General features: G+C 36.8%; 1 protein-coding gene and 1 long non-coding RNA gene across 3 annotated transcripts in view; both read left to right on the forward strand.

The window, feature by feature from the left end:
* The first annotated feature begins 325 nt into the window (after positions 1 to 325).
* On the forward strand, positions 326 to 5,567 carry LOC141386298 (uncharacterized). Its single transcript, XM_073954260.1, has 2 exons — positions 326 to 585; positions 1,595 to 5,567. Exon 2 carries the CDS (start codon positions 1,612 to 1,614, stop codon positions 4,714 to 4,716), a length of 3,105 nt encoding a protein of 1,034 aa, XP_073810361.1. The 5' UTR covers positions 326 to 585; positions 1,595 to 1,611; the 3' UTR covers positions 4,717 to 5,567.
* Positions 5,568 to 10,280: 4,713 nt separating this feature from the next.
* LOC141386303 (uncharacterized) overlaps positions 10,281 to 18,650 on the forward strand; it is a 39,116-nt gene continuing 30,746 nt past the window's right edge. The window contains exons 1-2 of one of the 2 annotated variants that reach the window (XR_012408016.1): positions 10,281 to 10,442; positions 17,988 to 18,060. This is a non-coding gene — a long non-coding RNA (uncharacterized lncRNA). The remainder of the gene's footprint in view (positions 10,443 to 17,987; positions 18,061 to 18,650) is intronic. The other variant, XR_012408015.1, reaches the window with a different exon arrangement.

Genomic DNA, 18,650 nt, shown 5'->3' on the forward strand with positions numbered 1-18,650 from the left:
GAGCTGCTTGACGTTTGTCGGAAACAAGACTTGTTTTTGATTGCTGATCATTTTAAACTGGTAGTTAACAGACAGGATCGTAAAGCTGAAATTAAGCAAAAGTTAACAGAGCAGTTGGTTGAGCTTAATGTTCTTATCACGCCAAATATTGAAATGGATGAGACGGCTGATCATGCAAGCCTTGGTGATGAGGTGGTGACTTCTTTAGATATGGGAGATCAGAACGTGTGTAGTGGCAGTACAGATGCAGAAGCAGGGGTGGAGGCCGCTGTTGATACTAATGTTGGTTTGCCACCGTTTGAACCGTTCTCCCCATTCTCCATAGGTTCACGAGATGATGCGCGACTGAAAGTTCGCATGGCACGTCTTTATTATGATGCGCAAGAGCACACCCGTCGGGCTGAAATTGACTTGCGTTTGCAGATACGCAGACTCGAAATCGAGGCTGATACGAAGGTGAGACTGCGCCAGCTCGAGTTGGACGCTTCAAAGAAGGCTGCGGAGGCTATTAAGCCAGTTCCAGCTTCTTCCTCTTCTTCTTCAAATGTATCTCCGGTGTCGACTTCATCCACTTCAAGTTTTGACGTGAGTAAGCACATTGCGCTTGTTCCACAATTCAGAGAATCTGAAGTTGATTCTTATTTTAATGCGTTTGAACGCATTGCGACTTCATTGCACTGGCCACCTGAGTTCTGGTCTTTGTTACTGCAATGTAAACTTGTAGGCAAAGCTTTGGAAGTTTATTCTACTTTATCACTTGAAGAGAGTTTAAAGTATGATTCAGTTAAATCAGCAATACTTCGTGCATACGAATTAGTTCCTGAAGCTTATAGACAGAAGTTTAGGACGCATAGGAAAACTTCTAATCAAACTTTTGTGGAGTTTGCTAGAGAAAAGGGCACGCTTTTTGATAAATGGTGTGTAGCTAGTGATGTGGCAGATTTTAAATCACTGCGTGAGCTTGTTCTTTTAGAGGAGTTCAAGAATTGTTTGCCTGAGAGAGTGGTAGTTTATCTTAACGAACAAAAGGTAAATTCATTGTCACATGCCGCTGTTCTCTCTGATGAATTCATTTTAACTCACAAGAACGTATTTGTTCACTCACGTGTGGAGAACGCACCTGCCGTTCCAATTTTATCTAACACACAGTTTGTGCGCTCGAAAAATAATGCACCAAGAGTTGGCGATGAACGTAACTGTTACTATTGCCATGTAAAAGGTCATGTAATAGTTGACTGCCCCCGACTTAAACGAAAACAACAATCACAAGCTAAACCTGTAGGTTTTGTAAAGACTTTTAATCAGAGTGTGGCTGAAATCTCAAAAGATAAGGTAGAGGAGACGTTCCGTCCTTTTATTCTTAAGGGGTTAATTTCTCTGACTGGTCGTGATGAGGATCAAAAGGAAATCACAATGCTTCGTGATACAGGCTCGATGCAAAGTTTTATTGTTGAAAGTGCGATCAAATATTCTGATGAGACATCATGTCATTCTAGTGTAGTTGTGCAAGGTATTGAAATGGGATGTGTAAAGAGACCTTTGCATAATCTGCATTTAAAAAGTGATCTATGTTCTGGATTTGTCCGTGTTGCAGTTTGTTCTTCACTGCCTATGAAAGGGGTAGATTTTATCCTGGGCAATGATTTAGCCGGAGGAAAAGTCTTGCCGTTATTAGAAGTTCTGGATGAACCGACAGAATGCACGTCTGATGAGGTGGGTGAAGCCTATCCTCATGTTTTTCCTGTGTGCGCTGTCACTCGTGCGCAGTCGCGTAAAGAGATTGAATTGAATGACTCTTTCTTTCCCTCTGTTGTAAACGGAGAGGAAAATTTGAACTTTGAGAAAAAGAAACCAGAAAAGGTGAGGATTTTGCACGATGTAACTGACACTAATTCATTGCTTTTAAAGATCACACGAGAAAAATTGATCACTGCACAGAAAGAAGACAAAACATTGACTACACCTTTTAATGCTGCAATTTCACATGATTTGGCTAAGACAAAACAAAGCGCTTACATTTTAGACAACAACTTGTTAATGCGTAAGTGGTGTTCGTCACCTGACAAGGCAGAATTGGATGCTTTTTATCAGATTGTTGTTCCTGCCCCATATCGCCCACATGTGTTATGCTTGGCACATGATCATCCACTTTCGGGTCATCTGGGTGTAAGGAAAACTTACAATCGGATTTTAAAACACTTTTTCTGGCCTGGATTAAAAAGTGATGTAACTCGTTATTGCCGTTCTTGCCATGTTTGTCAAATTGCGGGAAAACCAAATCAGGTTGTTCCACCAGCACCGTTAAAACCCATACCTGTTCTTGGCGATCCATTCGAACATGTCCTTATTGACTGTGTAGGTCCGTTTAAAAAGTCCAAAAGTGGTAATCAATTTCTGCTCACAGTGATGTGTTTAGCCACTCGATTTCCTGAAGCAATTCCTTTGAGAAAAGTCACTGCACCTGTTGTTGTTAAGGCATTAGTTAAGTTTTTCTCGACTTTTGGTTTGCCTAAAATAGTGCAAAGTGATCAGGGCACTAATTTTATGTCCAAGCTGTTCAAACAGGTCATGCAAAATTTAGGAATCACACATCGCACCTCCAGCGCTTACCATCCAGAAAGCCAAGGAGCTCTGGAGCGTTTTCACCAAACTTTGAAGTCGATGTTGAGGAAATATTGCATGCAGACTGGTAATGAGTGGGATGAAGGTATTCCAATGCTGATGTTCGCGATTAGAGAGAGTGTTCAGGAGTCACTCGGCTTTAGCCCAGCTGAGTTGGTCTATGGATACCAATTGCGCGGACCTTTGAAGGTTCTGAAAGATCAAATTCTGGAAACTGACAATTCAAAAACGAATGTTTTAGAGTACGTAACGAAGTTTCGAGCAAGGTTGCAGACCGCTTGTTCAATTGCTAGAGATTCACTTGCCCGTGCGCAAAAAGAAATGAAACGAACATTTGACAAAAAGGCAGTTGCGCGTTCTTTTAAGCCTGGTGACGCAGTTCTTGTTTTTATGCCTATACCTGGTTCTTCACTGTCAGCTAAATTTTTCGGACCGTACGAAGTGAAAGAAAAATTGAGCGAGACTAATTATGTGATCTGTACACCCGACCGAAGACGAAAAACCCGCACTTGTCATGTGAATATGCTTAAACTTTATCATTCGAGGGCACAGGATGATGCTGAGAAAATGACGGATAATGCTGTTATTTCTGTTGTTGCTGTGACAGAAAATCCTGTTGATGCTGATGAAGATGGGCTTATGTTTCCAAGTATTTCTCAGACTACCGTGAGTTTGTCTAATTCTGAGATTTTAAAAGATCTTGATTCACATTTTAAAAACTTGACTGTTGATCAGAAACGCGATCTTGTGACATTAATTTCTGAATTTAAGTGTCTGTTTAATGATGTGCCAACACTCACAAATGTCATTCAACATGACATTGATGTCAAAGATGCTCGTCCAGTCCGACAGCACGCTTACAGAGTAAATTCTGTAAAACGTTCAGTTATGCAACAAGAGGTTGACTATTTGCTGGATAATGGTCTTGCTAAGCCTAGTTCTAGTCCATGGAGTTCTCCATGTATTTTACTGCCAAAATCTGATGGTTCTTTTAGATTCTGCACAGATTTTAGAAAAGTGAATGCACTAACGGTTCCTGACAACTATCCACTTCCTAGAATGGAGGATTGTGTTGACAATGTAGGATATGCCAACTTTGTGAGTAAATTAGACATGCTGAAAGGTTATTGGCAAATACCACTTTCGTCTAGAGCATATGATATTGCTGCTTTTATCACTCCAGATGCGTTTGCACAATATACGGCCATGGCGTTCGGACTCCGAAACGCACCTGCTACCTTTCAGAGGTTAGTAAACACTGTTTTAGCTGGTATTCCTAATTGTAGCGCTTATTTGGATGATGTTGTTGTTTATTCCAGAGATTGGAGTGAACATTTGAAGTCATTACGTGATGTATTTCAACGTTTTGCAAGTGCTTCATTGACCCTTAACTTAGCAAAATGTGAGTTTGGTCAGGCGAAGGTGACTTATTTGGGAAAAGAAGTGGGACATGGTCAAGTTCGACCTGTGGAAGCGAAAGTTGAGGCTATATCTGAGTTCCCAGTTCCTACGACACGGCGTGAACTCCGAAGATTTCTCGGAATCGCTGGTTATTATCGCAGCTTCTGTAGAAATTTCTCGTCTGTGGTTAGTCCATTAACTTCACTCTTAAGCCCTTCTAAATCGTTTGTGTGGGATGAAAAATGCCAATATGCATTTGAAAGTGTGAAAACACTGTTGAGTAGTTCACCAGTTCTTGCAGCCCCTGATTTAAATCGTCCATTCAAACTTGAGGTTGATGCAAGTAATGTTGGCGCTGGTGCTGTGTTACTGCAAGATGATGAGCAGGGTATAGCTCACCCGGTGAGTTATTTTTCGAGGAAGTTTAACAAGAATCAGTTAAACTATTCTGTGATTGAAAAGGAGACACTTGCTTTAATTTTTGCATTGCAACACTTTGAAGTATATGTTGGATGTAGTGTACAACCTTTGATCGTTTTTACGGATCATAGTCCACTGACATTTCTTTCAAAGTTGTATAATCACAATCAGAGATTGACACGGTGGTCACTCTTCTTGCAAAGTTACAACCTGGATATTAGGCACAAGAAGGGAGTTGAGAATATTCTAGCCGATGCACTGTCACGAGTATAAACTTTTTTTTTTTTTGTTTTGAAAAAGAGTTTATTCTTAAGTGGGGGAGTGTTACAAACCGCACAGTTTTGCTGCGTGTATGTTCTTTCTGTCTCTTTCTCTCTCTCTCTCTCTCTCTCTCTCTCTCTCTCTCTCTCTGTACCGGCCCTGTCATTTTCTCAGGTACCGCCTACTTTGGAGCACTATTGGCTGACAGGACTGCCAATCCTAATCAACCATGTGACGATGACTTCTCTCTCTGCCAATCGCGTTCGTTGCAGAGCCCTTTAAAAACGGAAGCGGCAACGGGGAGAGATCAGCTGTTGTTGTTTTGGCGTGTTGTCTGTTTGGTGGTGTCCGTGTGCGTTGTCGCTGTTACTGATGTGTGCTTTGATTGAGATCTATTGATGTTGACTTTGAGTGAGTAACTGATGACTTTGAGTGAGATTTGTTTGAGAGTTCTGACGTGTGTTGCTACATCTATAGCCCGCTAATGCTCCATTCAAAACCTTCTGTGACTTGACAAGGGAGATCTGGAACAACATAGTAAGTCACGTGACATACATATTTGCACGCAGGATTATTGATGTATAGACACACTAGTTAGCGAAGTGCGCTAATTTTGTATTTTTGTTTATTAGTTAGAGTAAGTTCAGGGCGCTTTGCGCTGAAGACTTTTCTTTTCATATTGTTATTCTTATTTAGTGGATTGGGGAGGAGATTAAGGGAATGTTTTTGTTATATTTATTTCTTTGATTTCCATGCGCAAACTTCAGTTCCCTCTCCTATTTGTCTTGGTTCTTTTCAAATTTATCTTATGGTTTGTAAATATTGTAAATAATGTGGGAGCAATAAATCTTTTGCGGTGCTAATTTGTTGTTTGGTGTTTTCTTTTGCCATTTTTCAACATCAGTTTATACTTTGGTCATCTTTATGTTACTCCTTTTAATACCCTAGACAAATTGCCATCAAGGATTGTAACAGAGAGGATATTAATAATGAAACTGTATTTATCAAAAAATGCTTACCAAATGTTTATTAAAATGTCTTAAATGTTTAGTATACAATGCCTATTGAGTTGTCCTACACTTATGGAGCTTTTTTATGAGAACAGTGTACCTCCGTTTTAATTGTACCATAAAAGGTACAGAACAGTATCATAATTAAAACGCTAGCTGGCAGTGAGGTGTAAATGTTCCTCTGTGTCAAGTTTCTTCGCTACTTTTTTGCATTTCCTGAACACTTCCGGGATGTACAAGTGGCTCAAACTCGCTCATTTTGAGGCAGGAACCGGCGGACGTGCAACAACTTTAACTATGAGGTAAACACAAAACAAAACTTTCCATCCGGAGCTCCTTCACGGGACTCCACACTTGTAAACAATCGCTCGCGCGGCGTCGCGCCATTCGCGCGCCTCTCGGTCCCGCCCAGACTCGTCAGCGCTACCAAGCCGACCAATCACAGAGCTTATGCTACGCGTCGTTGCGACGTGTAGTTACATTTTTTGAGAGGTGCACGTCAGTGACGGCGATGGCCACGGCGAAGGGCTATGCGTCAGCGCCGTAGCATACGCCGGTGTTTGACGCAGAAGTATAAATCAGGCTTTAAGAGGTCATTTCTATACCATATAAGGATCGTTTTTTTTACCTAGGTACAAAACTGTGTATAGTACAATTTATTTAATTTAAAATAAAGAATAATATTTGACTTATTGGACGTTTTTAATAAATAGGAGAGTCACACCAAAGGAAAACAAAACTTGGTTAAAAAAATTCTAAATTTATATGATTTATGCTTATTTAGAATTTTTGTCTTGTTTCTACTTCAAATTTCTTCATAATTTCAAAGTGAAAACAAGATTATTTCACTAATCCTACTGGCAGATAATTTAGCTTGTTTAAAGGAAAAACTCTTAATTTTGAATTATTTTGTCTGATGGTGAAAACAAAACAATATTTTTACTTGCTCTTAGAATTTTTTGATATTTGGACTGGACATAAGACAAAACAAGGTAAGTAAAGCATCTTTTTGCATTGTGGTTATTCAATACCTGACCACTGTTACACTCATCTGAAAACCATCAAATAGTGCTATTTAAACCATCTGGTGAAAGTGTATTCATATCACAATATTCATATCACAGAAAAAAAATGCAATATCGGATTTTTCCACTATCATGCAGCTCTAGTCTGATATCATACTAATCAACTCCTCAAACACTAAAAATACATTTGAAAGCTTCAGTGAACTTGTTGGTTCATCTTTTTTTATGTTTGATATTCAGGTCATGAACATGAAAGGCGTGAGGGCTTTAGCATTTGTATCTGCAGTGTGTTGACTGTGAACTGGAAGGCAATGGGCTGCTGATTAGCACAGGCTGCACAAAGCACACTTGTTTCTGGCTAATTGAATGTAAGGGATTGTGGACGGGCCCTTTCAGACACACTGGCACTGGACACAAGTGCCATCACACACAGTCTTTGAAGAACTTTTATTTAGAACATTTTTATTTTATTTTGCCTGTCCCACATCAAAGGATCAAGAGACTTTGATAAATCTGGCTGAGAGATGAACACACGAGTACAATATGGGCCAAAAAAAAAGTACATTTGATTTAGCATTTTATGATTTTGTCTTAATAATAACAACATTCATTCTTTTTCTTTTTGGCGTAGTCCCTTATTAATCAGGAGTCACCACAGTGGAATGAACCTCTAACTTATCCAGCATATGTTTTACACAGCAGATGCCCGTCCAGCTGCAACCCAACACTGAGAAACACCCATACACTCTTGCATTCACACACATACACTGGCCAATTTAGCTTAATCAATTCACCTGTACCACATGTCTTTGGACTGTGGGAGAAACCGGAGCACCCAGAGAAAACCCACGTCAACACTGGGAGAAAATGCAAACTCCACAAAATAATGCCAACTGACTCAGCCGGGGCTCAAACCAGCAACCTTCTTGCTGTGAGGCGATTGTGCTACCCACTGTGCCACCATAACGCCCATAACAACAAGAAAAAGTAATTTTTATCATTATAGTTACATTTGGTCTTCTATTTTGACTGGCTAAGCTGCTTTCCAGAAGTACAATATTAAGTAGAATGCCCTAAAATAGGGCATATAGGGATGCTCCAATTAGGATTTTTGCAGCTGATAACAAATACTGATTCCTTGTCCTGGTGATCGGCCAATACAGAGAGTGGATTTTGATTTACCTTCAAGTATAATACTTAAATGAAGATCTCTCCCTACCCAAGTGAAAAAATAAAGGATGCTGCACATTATCTCTTAAACATGTCTCATAGCTATTTTAAGTATTTATTACAAGTAATTATAATTATAAGACTAACAATGAAATTTCGCAAGTGTCAAAAATACAGAACTTATATGTAAAAAGGCCTAAATACATGCAAGGTCATTCAAATATTTTGCTCATCTCCAACTAACACAGACATTTGTGATCGGTTCATGAGATCGGCCAGCATCCCTAGTACATACATCCCTATACAGAATCATGCAGGTCAAATGCTTCCAGTGAACTGTATGCCGTTACAAAGTCAACGTGTTTAAGGTCTGTTTTCTTTAAAAAGTCAATGATCTTCACTGCCTGATTGATATACTGTACAATATAAAGTGGGTCTCAGAGGAGGGTCTACACAAAGCACTGAATATAATAAAAACATTTCATGCCATGTCTTTAAAATATGAACATTTATTTTACCCAAGTATTTTCAATGGAGTTTCTGCACTCATCTGCTGATCCTGACAGGCGTAAACATGTACAGTACATGGCTTTTTATCTCGTTTTATGCCTGAGCAACTAAATGAACGATGTTGTCTATTTAACTGATTGTATTTAAATTATATTACAACATCGATGCTGTAGAAGGAACCATGTAAAAGGGAAAAAAGTTACATTAAATGTTCACCGGAAGTTGACTGGTATGGGAAGAAACAGTAGATGTGCATATACCCTATAGTGCATTAATGGGTCTCACTTTATATTAAGTGTCCTTAACTACTGTGTACTTACATCAAAAAATAAATACAATGTACCTACTGTGTTTATAATGTATTTGAGAACACTTGTGGTGCTTTTGAGTTGGGATAGCGGTTGGGTTATGGACAGGTTTGGTGGCATGGGTAGGTTTAAGGCTGGGTTAAGGTGTAAGGGATGGTGTATTTACAAATGTAATTACAAAAGTTAGTTACAGATGTAGTTACATGTATTTAATCAAAGCATAAGTACACAGTAAATACATGTATTTACACAATAAGTACATTGTAAAAAACAAAACTATTAATTCCTGTGTAAGTACATATTAGTTAAGACCACTTAATATAAAGTGGGACCCATTAATGCTAGCTACTAATAATAATAGTAATAATAATAATAATAATAATACTTTTTATTATCTGTATGATTACATACAGTATTTCTGAAACATGCCACTTTCAAGCTATTGATGATGAAGTCATACAAGCTTGTCACAAAAAAACAAAAACAAACAGTCATTGAGTGCATATTTATTTTTTATTGCCTATTTTTTTGTGGTGGGGGGGACAGATTAAAGCCAAAATGTACTGAAGATGTTTTATTTTTTAAAACTCACATACAGACATAAATTGCATATATAAACTTCTACTAAATAATCTAGATAATCATCTTGCTATTGATTCTGAAATAACAGTCAAATGCATGCTAATTTTATTGTTTATAAAACAAAATATGTTTCAAAATCTACTACTTTAACAATGTGATGTAGTTATTGTTTGGGTAAAAACATGATAAAGAATACTTGTCAAATCAGCAATATGTCTCTCTTTTGCCATGTTTAAAGTTTTTGGCTTACATCCAACACAGAAAATAGCCAAAAAATTATCTCTTATATTCTCTGTAGTAAATATGACAGTTTGTGTTTGATTTTTGTCCAGAAAACTCCTATTTGTAATAATTGTGCATGTGAAGGCCGTATTATTGTAATTAAAACTAGATATGTGCTACCAATAGCCCTGATAGCACATGTGCATGTGTTTAGTTATATGTCTACTTGACATCTCCTTTGGGATCTTAAAGTTTATATGTCTTTAAGATGTGTATAATTTAGAAATGTTTGTACAACATACGTTTTAAAGATGTTAATCAGATCTTTATTGACAGCAGATGTTTTAAGCGATCTTTACAGTGCATCTTGCAGAGGTAGTTACAATATAGTTGATAATGAGTTTATTATAGTGTCAAAACATGCTAATTAATGTTAGCAATGTGCTAACCATGCTAGAAATATGTTTAAAAATGCTAGCATAGCATTAAAACAAGATAGCAGTAACATGTTTAAAACATTCAGTCATCTCATAAAACAAATCATATCTAAATGTAAACATACACGTTTAGTCACTTTTATGTTCTACAAATATTTGATACATTAGGAAGATAATGTTATGTGTTGCATCAGTTCTAACTCGTTTTCTGATAGTAAGGCACATAGCCTGCATGAGGCATTTCCGCTCATACAGTGAAGGATAAATAAAATCATCTTAAAACACTGTGTTCTTCTGTCTGTTATTCATTACAGATGCCAGTAAATCAGAGAGGATCCCTTTGCCCCTGCTTCATTGCATCATAGCGTGGGAACCACGCGGCCTGTTTCTGCCCCTTTGCTTACTCTTCTCTTTCCCACTCAACTGGACATCTACAAAGGAATAAAACACTCAGCGAACATCTCAAGAGTAAAGGTCAAAGAGACTGTTTTACATTTTACCAAACAGAATTATTTGATGCAATGATGACTGTTTAAAAGCGTTTAGAAATGTCATTCATGTTTGATCAATTTTATTCTAATTTATTGTGTTTTTTAAAAAAACCTTATATTTATGTATCGATTAAACATCCAATATACAAAAATTAAGGCACTGTAATAATAATAATGACATTTTTGTTTAAGGAGTATAAATTTGCAGCCATGCTACACATAATAAGATTTCAGCCATCTAATATAGCATATGAGAAATATTACCAACAGGTTAATCCACGCTAGTGTTAAAATGCTAATTCATGCTAACTAATGGTTAATCATCCTTTTAATATTTTAAAAGTATAGTGTTAATAAAACAGTGCTAACATATCAGTGTAGAAATACATCATAATGGCACTAATAATAAAGGACATTTCTGTTTGAGGATTTTAGGGGTTTATCAAATTGACTGCAATGTTCTGTTAGCAATATGGTAGCACAGTGGTAAAACCTGCTATTTTGTGCTAACAAACTATTAACCGTTTCTAAAATATGTTAGCAACATGCTAGCTAGTGTTAAACGAGCTCATTTTAGATGGTTAGAAATGCAACCGCATAATCCCTCAAAGGGATACATTAAATAGACCCTTTTTATATTAGTGTTACCTTTTTAAAGAGTATTTGCTCATCTCCAATACATCCATGCATCTATACATGTCACATGTCTATCAAGAGATGCATGGATGTGTTATATTATAGTGTTATATATGCGTTATATTATATTATATTATATTATATTATATTATATTATATTATATTATATTATATTATATTATATTATATTATATGTTTTTAAGATGTTTATGATTCAGAATGTTCATAAAGCAGCTCCTTTAAAGTTGTTTACTAGATCTCACACAGCAGATGTTTTCCAAACCAAATACTCGTTGTGTCTTACCGACATATGTGTGCTCACTGGCATGGCACCATAAATAATCTTTTCAGTATTATCATGCTGACTTCAGTGACTAAAAGCTATAATCATCCTAAAAACATGTTAGCAATACACAAATTCATATTTGAATTTATGAATGTAATTGAAATACAGATATTCACACAGTCAATGAGTATTTGATTACTAACTTCAAACTAGAAATGACATAAAAAATGACTTTTACATAAAATGACACATGGGACACAGTGGTGCAGTAGGTAGTGCTGTCACCTTAAAGCAAGAAAGTTCGAGCCTCAGCTGGGTCAGTTGGTGTTTCTGTGTGGAGTTTGCATGTTCTCACCGCGTACGCGTATGTTTCCTCTGGGTGCTCCGGTTTCCCCCACAGTACAAAGACATGTGGTAAAGGTGAATTGGGTTGGCTAAAATTGTCCGTAGTGTATGTGTGTGAATGAGAGTGTATGGGTGTTTCCCAGAGATGATTTGCAGCTTGAAGGGCATCCGCTGCGTAAAACATGTGCTGGATAAGTTGGCGGTTCATTCCGCTGTGGGACTAAGCCAAAAAGAAAATGAATGAATGAATAAATGAACAAATGAATGAATGAAAATGACAGACAGATCAAGTGTAATAAATACTGTAGTAGGTCATTTTTACTATAGTTAACTGTGGTGTATTGCAGTATAATATACTGTATATTAGTGGATAACTACAGTACAGGATATATACAGAAGTACTTTTAATTTTCAATAGCCCAGTTAAAGCGCTTCAGTGAACAGTATGTCGTTATAAAATTGCCATGTTTAAAGTCTGTTTTCTTTAAAAATCAGTTATCTCTGCAGCCTGATTGATATACGATATGCGTGATTGCAAATGGCTTCATCTTGTTTTACATTTTAACAATTAAATGAATGCTTGATTATATTTTAATTACATTACAACATCGATACTGTAAAAGGAACTGTATCAAATTGAGAAATTTACATTAATCTTTTACAGGAAGTTTATCAGTAGGGAAAAACATGTTGTATAGCTGTCCATATACCCCAGTGTGAAATTTGTTTAAATTGCTATAGTTGTTGTGTTACCATAGCACTTGTAGAATTACCACAACAAAATAATTCAAGAACTACAAAATCCCTATAAATTATAGTGTTTTTATTCATGTTTGGAGCCTTCAAAAATGAATCATATGAAGGTTTCTTAGACAGTAGATGGGCAGTGAAGCTTGCTTAATGTAATTGCAGAGCTTTGAGATGCAGCCCATGTTAGTACAGCTCTAAAAATGACTGTTAACGTTAATTTATTCTAGCCTTGTGTTAAAGCATGGAAATTCATGCTAGTGAAATGCTAATTAATGCTAGCAATATGCTAACCATGCTAAAGCATGTTAACAACCGCCTTATGAAGTGCAGAAATAAGCCAGATGGATGATGTAAATCATTATACCTTACTGACTGCAAGCATCTTACTATTAACATCTGCAAAAGCTATGGTTTAAGGACTACATTTGAAAGCTCCAAACTAAAAGAAAAACAGTGCAGAGTTTCACTCTCCCCAATGATGGGGTTGTTTCTCTGTGAGTCGGAACAAAATGGTAGGGAGAGAAGGCCAGTTGTGGTCAGGCCACAGTCAGGGAAAGACTTACAGCGTTATTGTCTGTCTGATGTGGTCAACTAAAGAGATTCTGTGCTTTGGATAACCCGTCAGGGTCTGGAAACTTATTGAAATATAATTCTATCAGTTTGTAAAACAACGCTGCACATTCATTAGCGGAAATACTCACGTAACCAGTGTGGCTTAACATATATAAAATACATTTCATTTTTTTATGATAGTGATTCGCACTGTACATTCTACATTTTTAAACAGCTTTAATCGGAAAAATATATCTCTTTTTTAAATCAACAGAAGAGACTTTAGGATAAAGTTGCTCAACCGAGCTGCCCAAACGGACAACCACAATGGAAAATGAGATTTCGTGGCAGACTTCAAAGGCACTGTAAATCACAAGATTTAACTCTACACTACAGGTGCCAAAACCTTTCTTGGTGTTTGGTTGCTTTTTCGAAAATTACGGCTGAGCACACAAATGGAATCTGAAACTGAGCATTATACAGAAAACCTGCAATAACACCAGAGTTAAACATGATCACTCACAGGATAAACACTGCAGGCTCTCCTGCACATTTTTGTAAATAAATCATTTTTTTACTGAACTGTGAAGTCTATGACATCAATGTTGTGACTATGATATGCATCTGCTTAAGCTCTTATGTAAACTCAGAAACAGTCAAATTACAGATTAGTGAGGAGATTTGACTCTCTTAAATGTTTTCTTCTTTTTCCTATAGGAGCTAAAACTAACTCAAAAATTTTTTTTTAAATAAAAATAAAATAATATATACCAATATCAATACTTAGCCATTTAACATCAATAACATTAACAGTTAGCCATTAAATTATAATGATTATGGAATCAAATTTAAATAATTTAAATCATTCGGTAAAAATAAATGAAGTGTGACTGATTGAAAACCTAATATTCAAAAATATCTAGTTTATGTGAGTCTGATCTATTAATCCACACACAATACTTTTAAAGAGCCATTATTATGGGTTTTTAAAAATGACCTTCCATGCAGAGTGTAACACAGGACTAAGTGAATGAAAACATCCATCCGAGGTTTAAATTTGAAAGTGTGCCGTGTTTAAAACTATTGATTCTTTAATGAAATAGTCGACTCAGAATCGAATTAATGAATCGTGTTGTGTTCGGATCTTTTGCTTGAACGCATCGACGTTGACACGGTACATCCTCAAAGATGTAGTAACGCATCTGGTAAAATTTTAACCTGCCTTTTCCTTAAGACACTATCAAAACGCAGGGGATCACGGGACTGATCATGACACAAAGATGATGATTACTGACAGATGAATATTCGGTTGCGGGGAATAAAGGGTAAAAGTTAATTTTCACAACAATACCACAGTATAGCTGACCATCGGAAATCACAGCTGAGGAGGGGTTTGGGAACAAATGAATCGCTGAACGAATCATATGGGAGTCATTGGGATAATTAGGTAAAAATAAATGCATATTATAAAACAATGAAAGTGTTTTTTGACCTTGCATGCTTATCAGCATGTTGTTGGAAACCCCCAAAACCATAAATATGATCTTTTCTGATGCAAACTAGGGGCTCTTTAAATGCATAGTTTGTTTTGTTACAGTACATATTTGACTTTTAACGATTGTTTACTATTTGTACTGTGAAATGGACAAAAGATTTTCTCACTGTGCATGAGGACCTAATATTTGTATCGAAAAATAATATGGTGCTCATTTAATTTCCACCAACCCTGGGTTTTTGGGATCTTTGGAGCCGCAGTGCTGACGTTCTGTGGCTAAAACCCCACTGAGCCCCTCCAGTGGCTTCTGGGATATGATCGGCATCTCTGCCATTAGAAGAGTCTGTGTGGTTAGTGGTGAACGCTCATAACTACACAGAAACCCTTGCATTTGTTTTTGCACACTGACACAAACATTGCCAGTGTTCATTTCAAGGCAGGTCCATTATGTCACTTTAACCTCAAATGAAGTGGGGTTGTTAAGTTTTGTAGTGGAAAAACAGGGTAAACACTGATGTCATACAGTCAAATATGATCAAATGAAACAAGTTTTACGTGAAACACACATAGTTAAACCAAACATACACTGTATTTGAAAAGTTTAGGAATCATGTGGTTGCTTTTTAAATAAATTGAAGGGATAAATCACACAAAAAACAAACCAATTCTTATGATTTACTCTGACTAAAGTGGTTCAAAAATGTTATGAATTTCTTTTTCTAATGAACACAAAACAAGATTGACAAATCAACAACAACAACAACAACAACAGTGTTTGACGTCAATAGTAGGAACAAAAGTGAAAGTCAATGGCTGTCAACTTTCGTCTTTTGTGTTCAATGGAGGAAAAAAATTCAATGTTGGCTAAAATTGATTAAAAATGAGTGATTCTTTAGAAGAAACAAAAACAATTGACTGACAGCTCAATAGAAACAATGAAAATCATCAAAAGAGCAATAATATGACAAGTCCTCAGTGGGTCTAACCCTTAAACAATAGAACAACAGTTGTATAGAATAGAATAGAATAGAATAGAATAGAATAGAATAGAATAGAATAGAATAGAATAGAATAGAATAGAATAGAATTAATTGTAAGTGTTAGACAATTAGGTGTTAAAATATGCCCTTTTTGAATGTTTCTGTATGTATTTACATATGCAATATGTCATTTATATTGAAGTAATATCTAAGTACAGGACTTGGACAATGAAACTGAAACACTGTCCAATTTAGTGTTGGAGGTAACATGACTATATTTGACAAGCCTGTTGGCCAAACTTCATTGATTGCATATTCCACCAGTAACAGCAGAGTGTGAAGGTTTAATTAGAGTAGTAGCACAGTTTTGCTTTCAAATATTGCAATGCACACAACAATATGGGTGACATATCAAGTTCATCACAGGAAAAATTACTGGTGTGCATCTCACTGGCGCATCTGTGCCAACAGGTAGTTGTGCTGTATCAAGAGCCACGATATGGTATAACCAAATCTTTAATCCCTTGTGCCAGTGCCAAACGTTGGTTTCAGTGGTTGCAGTGGAAATCTTGGGCTGTGGACAATGTGAAACTACCTTCACTGTCTTTCCCACATCTAGGAGAGTTATGGTGTGGAGAAGCCCCAAAGAAGCGTACCACCAAGACATTTGCATGCCCAGAGTGAAGCATGGGTGATGGTTTGGGCTGCAGTATCATGGCATTCCCTTGGTCCAATACTTGTGATGGGCATGTCACTGCCAAGGACTATCGAACCATTCTTTAAGACCATGTGCAGCCAATGGTTCAAACATTGTACACAAAATGCAGTGTCGTGCATTATTATGATAATGCACCAATACATACTGCAAGACTGGTGGCAGAGTGGTTTGATGAACATGAAAGTGAATTTAAACATCTCTCATGGCCTGCACTTTCACCTAAATATTATTCAGTCACTTTTGGGGGTTTTGCAGGAGCAGGTCAGGAAACATTTTCTTCCACCAGCATCACATAGTGACCTGGCCACTATTCTGCAACATAAATTACTCAAAAACCTTCTGGCCACTGTGCAGGACTTGTATTTGCCATTCCCAAGATGAATTGATGCTGTATTGGCCACAAAGTAGGCCCTACACCATACTAATGAATTATAGTGGTCTAAAACCAGGCATTTCAGTTTCATTGTCCAACTTTTAGCTGTTTTTCCATATTTTAGATTTAACAAATTCATCTTGGAGAACATTTAAAAGTCTTTACAACCCCCCTAAAATTCAGTTTTAAACTCAGTATTGCATACCACTTAAATACGTGTCTCACATGATTAGCTCTTGCTTCCTTGCTGTTGATTTCAAACCCTTTTTTCTACACTTTGCTTTTATCGCAAGGGATTTTCCACAAGCATTTCCTACTATTCTTTGAGCACGCCGGATGTAGACGAATGAAACAGAAGCTAGGAAAATGTAAAAAGCTCCAAAGAGTCCTCCCGCTTTCAGCAACGGTCAGACACTGGCAAACTGCCGCAGATCAAAGGTAGCATGTGAAAAAAAGAGGAGGACATTTCTTTCATCGTGTTCCTCATTCCCCAAAGAAAAAACAACAAGCTTTGCCTGCAAATGGTTCCTGCAGAAGTCTCCAAAGCAGGCAAAAGCCTCTTAAAACATCATAGAGTACATGACTTGCATTTTAATGGAGATAAATGCTAGTCATTCTGGCTGACGTCCTTAACTTTTACAGGGTGAGGTGAGATGTTATGTAATTGAGGCTATAGATACGGTGGGTTGGGGGTGTTGTGCAATTCTGTGTAGGGATTGGAGTGCAAGTGACGCCAAAACTTTATTGTTTAATGTTAAAATATATCATTAATATATATTTTATCTTATATTTCGTTTTGTTTTCTATGTATTGCAGCTCATTATTTATTAAAAACATAACAATATTACATTTTTAGCAAATATTGATTTTATGTGGAAGTTAAACGATTTTATTTTTATTGTGCTGTTTAAAAAAAAAAGTCTGAAAACTTTGTGCTCTAAATGACATTATTTATAATACATTTGTAAGAAATGCCATTAGTCGTTTAGAGGATAAGTTAAAAAATTCTGTTTTAATCACAATTGACATTTTAAGACGTGTTTAAGCATTTAGCAGATGCTTTTATCCCAAGCAACAAAATAACTGAACACTGTTGAACACACACATATATTATAAAACAGTTCTGTCTGGTTCTCGAATCTGATTGGCTGATAGCTGTGCGATATTCTGCAATATTAGAACTCAAACAGTGTCCTCACCTTTCTGTATTACTCTGCCTACATAGAGTGACAGCAGATCAGTGAACTCACTAAAGTTTGATAATTATTGCAGCTGTTTGACAACATAATGTTTTTTGACAGCCTTTTTTAGGTGAGAATGTTGTTGTTTAAATTGCATCTATGCAGTTTATTTATAAGGATATTGCCTATTTTAAATGTTTAAAATTTTGTAGATACAGCTCGAAGATGGCGACAGAGGCCGCAGCGTAATTTGAAACCACAGCTGATCAAATCATTATAAAACTGGTAAGTTCAATTCAATTCAATTCAGCTTTATTTGTATAGCGCTTTTACAATGTAGATTGTGTCAAAGCAGCTTCACATAAATAGTCATAGTAACTGGAACAGTGTGGTTCAGGTTTTAGTGTTTAAGTTCAGTTCAGTTTAGCTCAGTTCAGTGTGATTTAATCATTACTGAGAGTTCAAACACTGAAGAGCAAATTCATCGATGCGTAGTTCTACCAATCCTGAACCATGCGAGGCAGTGGCGACAGCGGAAAGGGGAAAAAAAACTTCACCTGATGGGAGTGAAGAAAAAAAACCTTGAGGGAACCAGACTCAGTTGGGCACGACCATTTTAATTTCTCCGCTGACCAAAAGTCTTGTGCAGAGCTTCATTCGCCGTGGTTTATGACTTATAAAGTCAATCTCTCTCTTTTGTAGTGCTGTGTTTATACCATATAATTGTAGTGTGTTGACTGTAAAGCGGGAATGTATGTATTTTGTGTTGGCCACTCTTTGTATAAACCCGAGTTACTTTTTGGTTGGCCATCTGTTTCAAATGAGTCTCCTGTTTTTGTTACTGCAGACTAGTTCAGTAAACAGAAAGAAAGAAG

This window comes from Danio rerio, chromosome 6 (genome assembly GCF_049306965.1).
Source record: "Danio rerio strain Tuebingen ecotype United States chromosome 6, GRCz12tu, whole genome shotgun sequence".
NCBI classification, from domain to species: domain Eukaryota; kingdom Metazoa; phylum Chordata; class Actinopteri; order Cypriniformes; family Danionidae; genus Danio; species Danio rerio.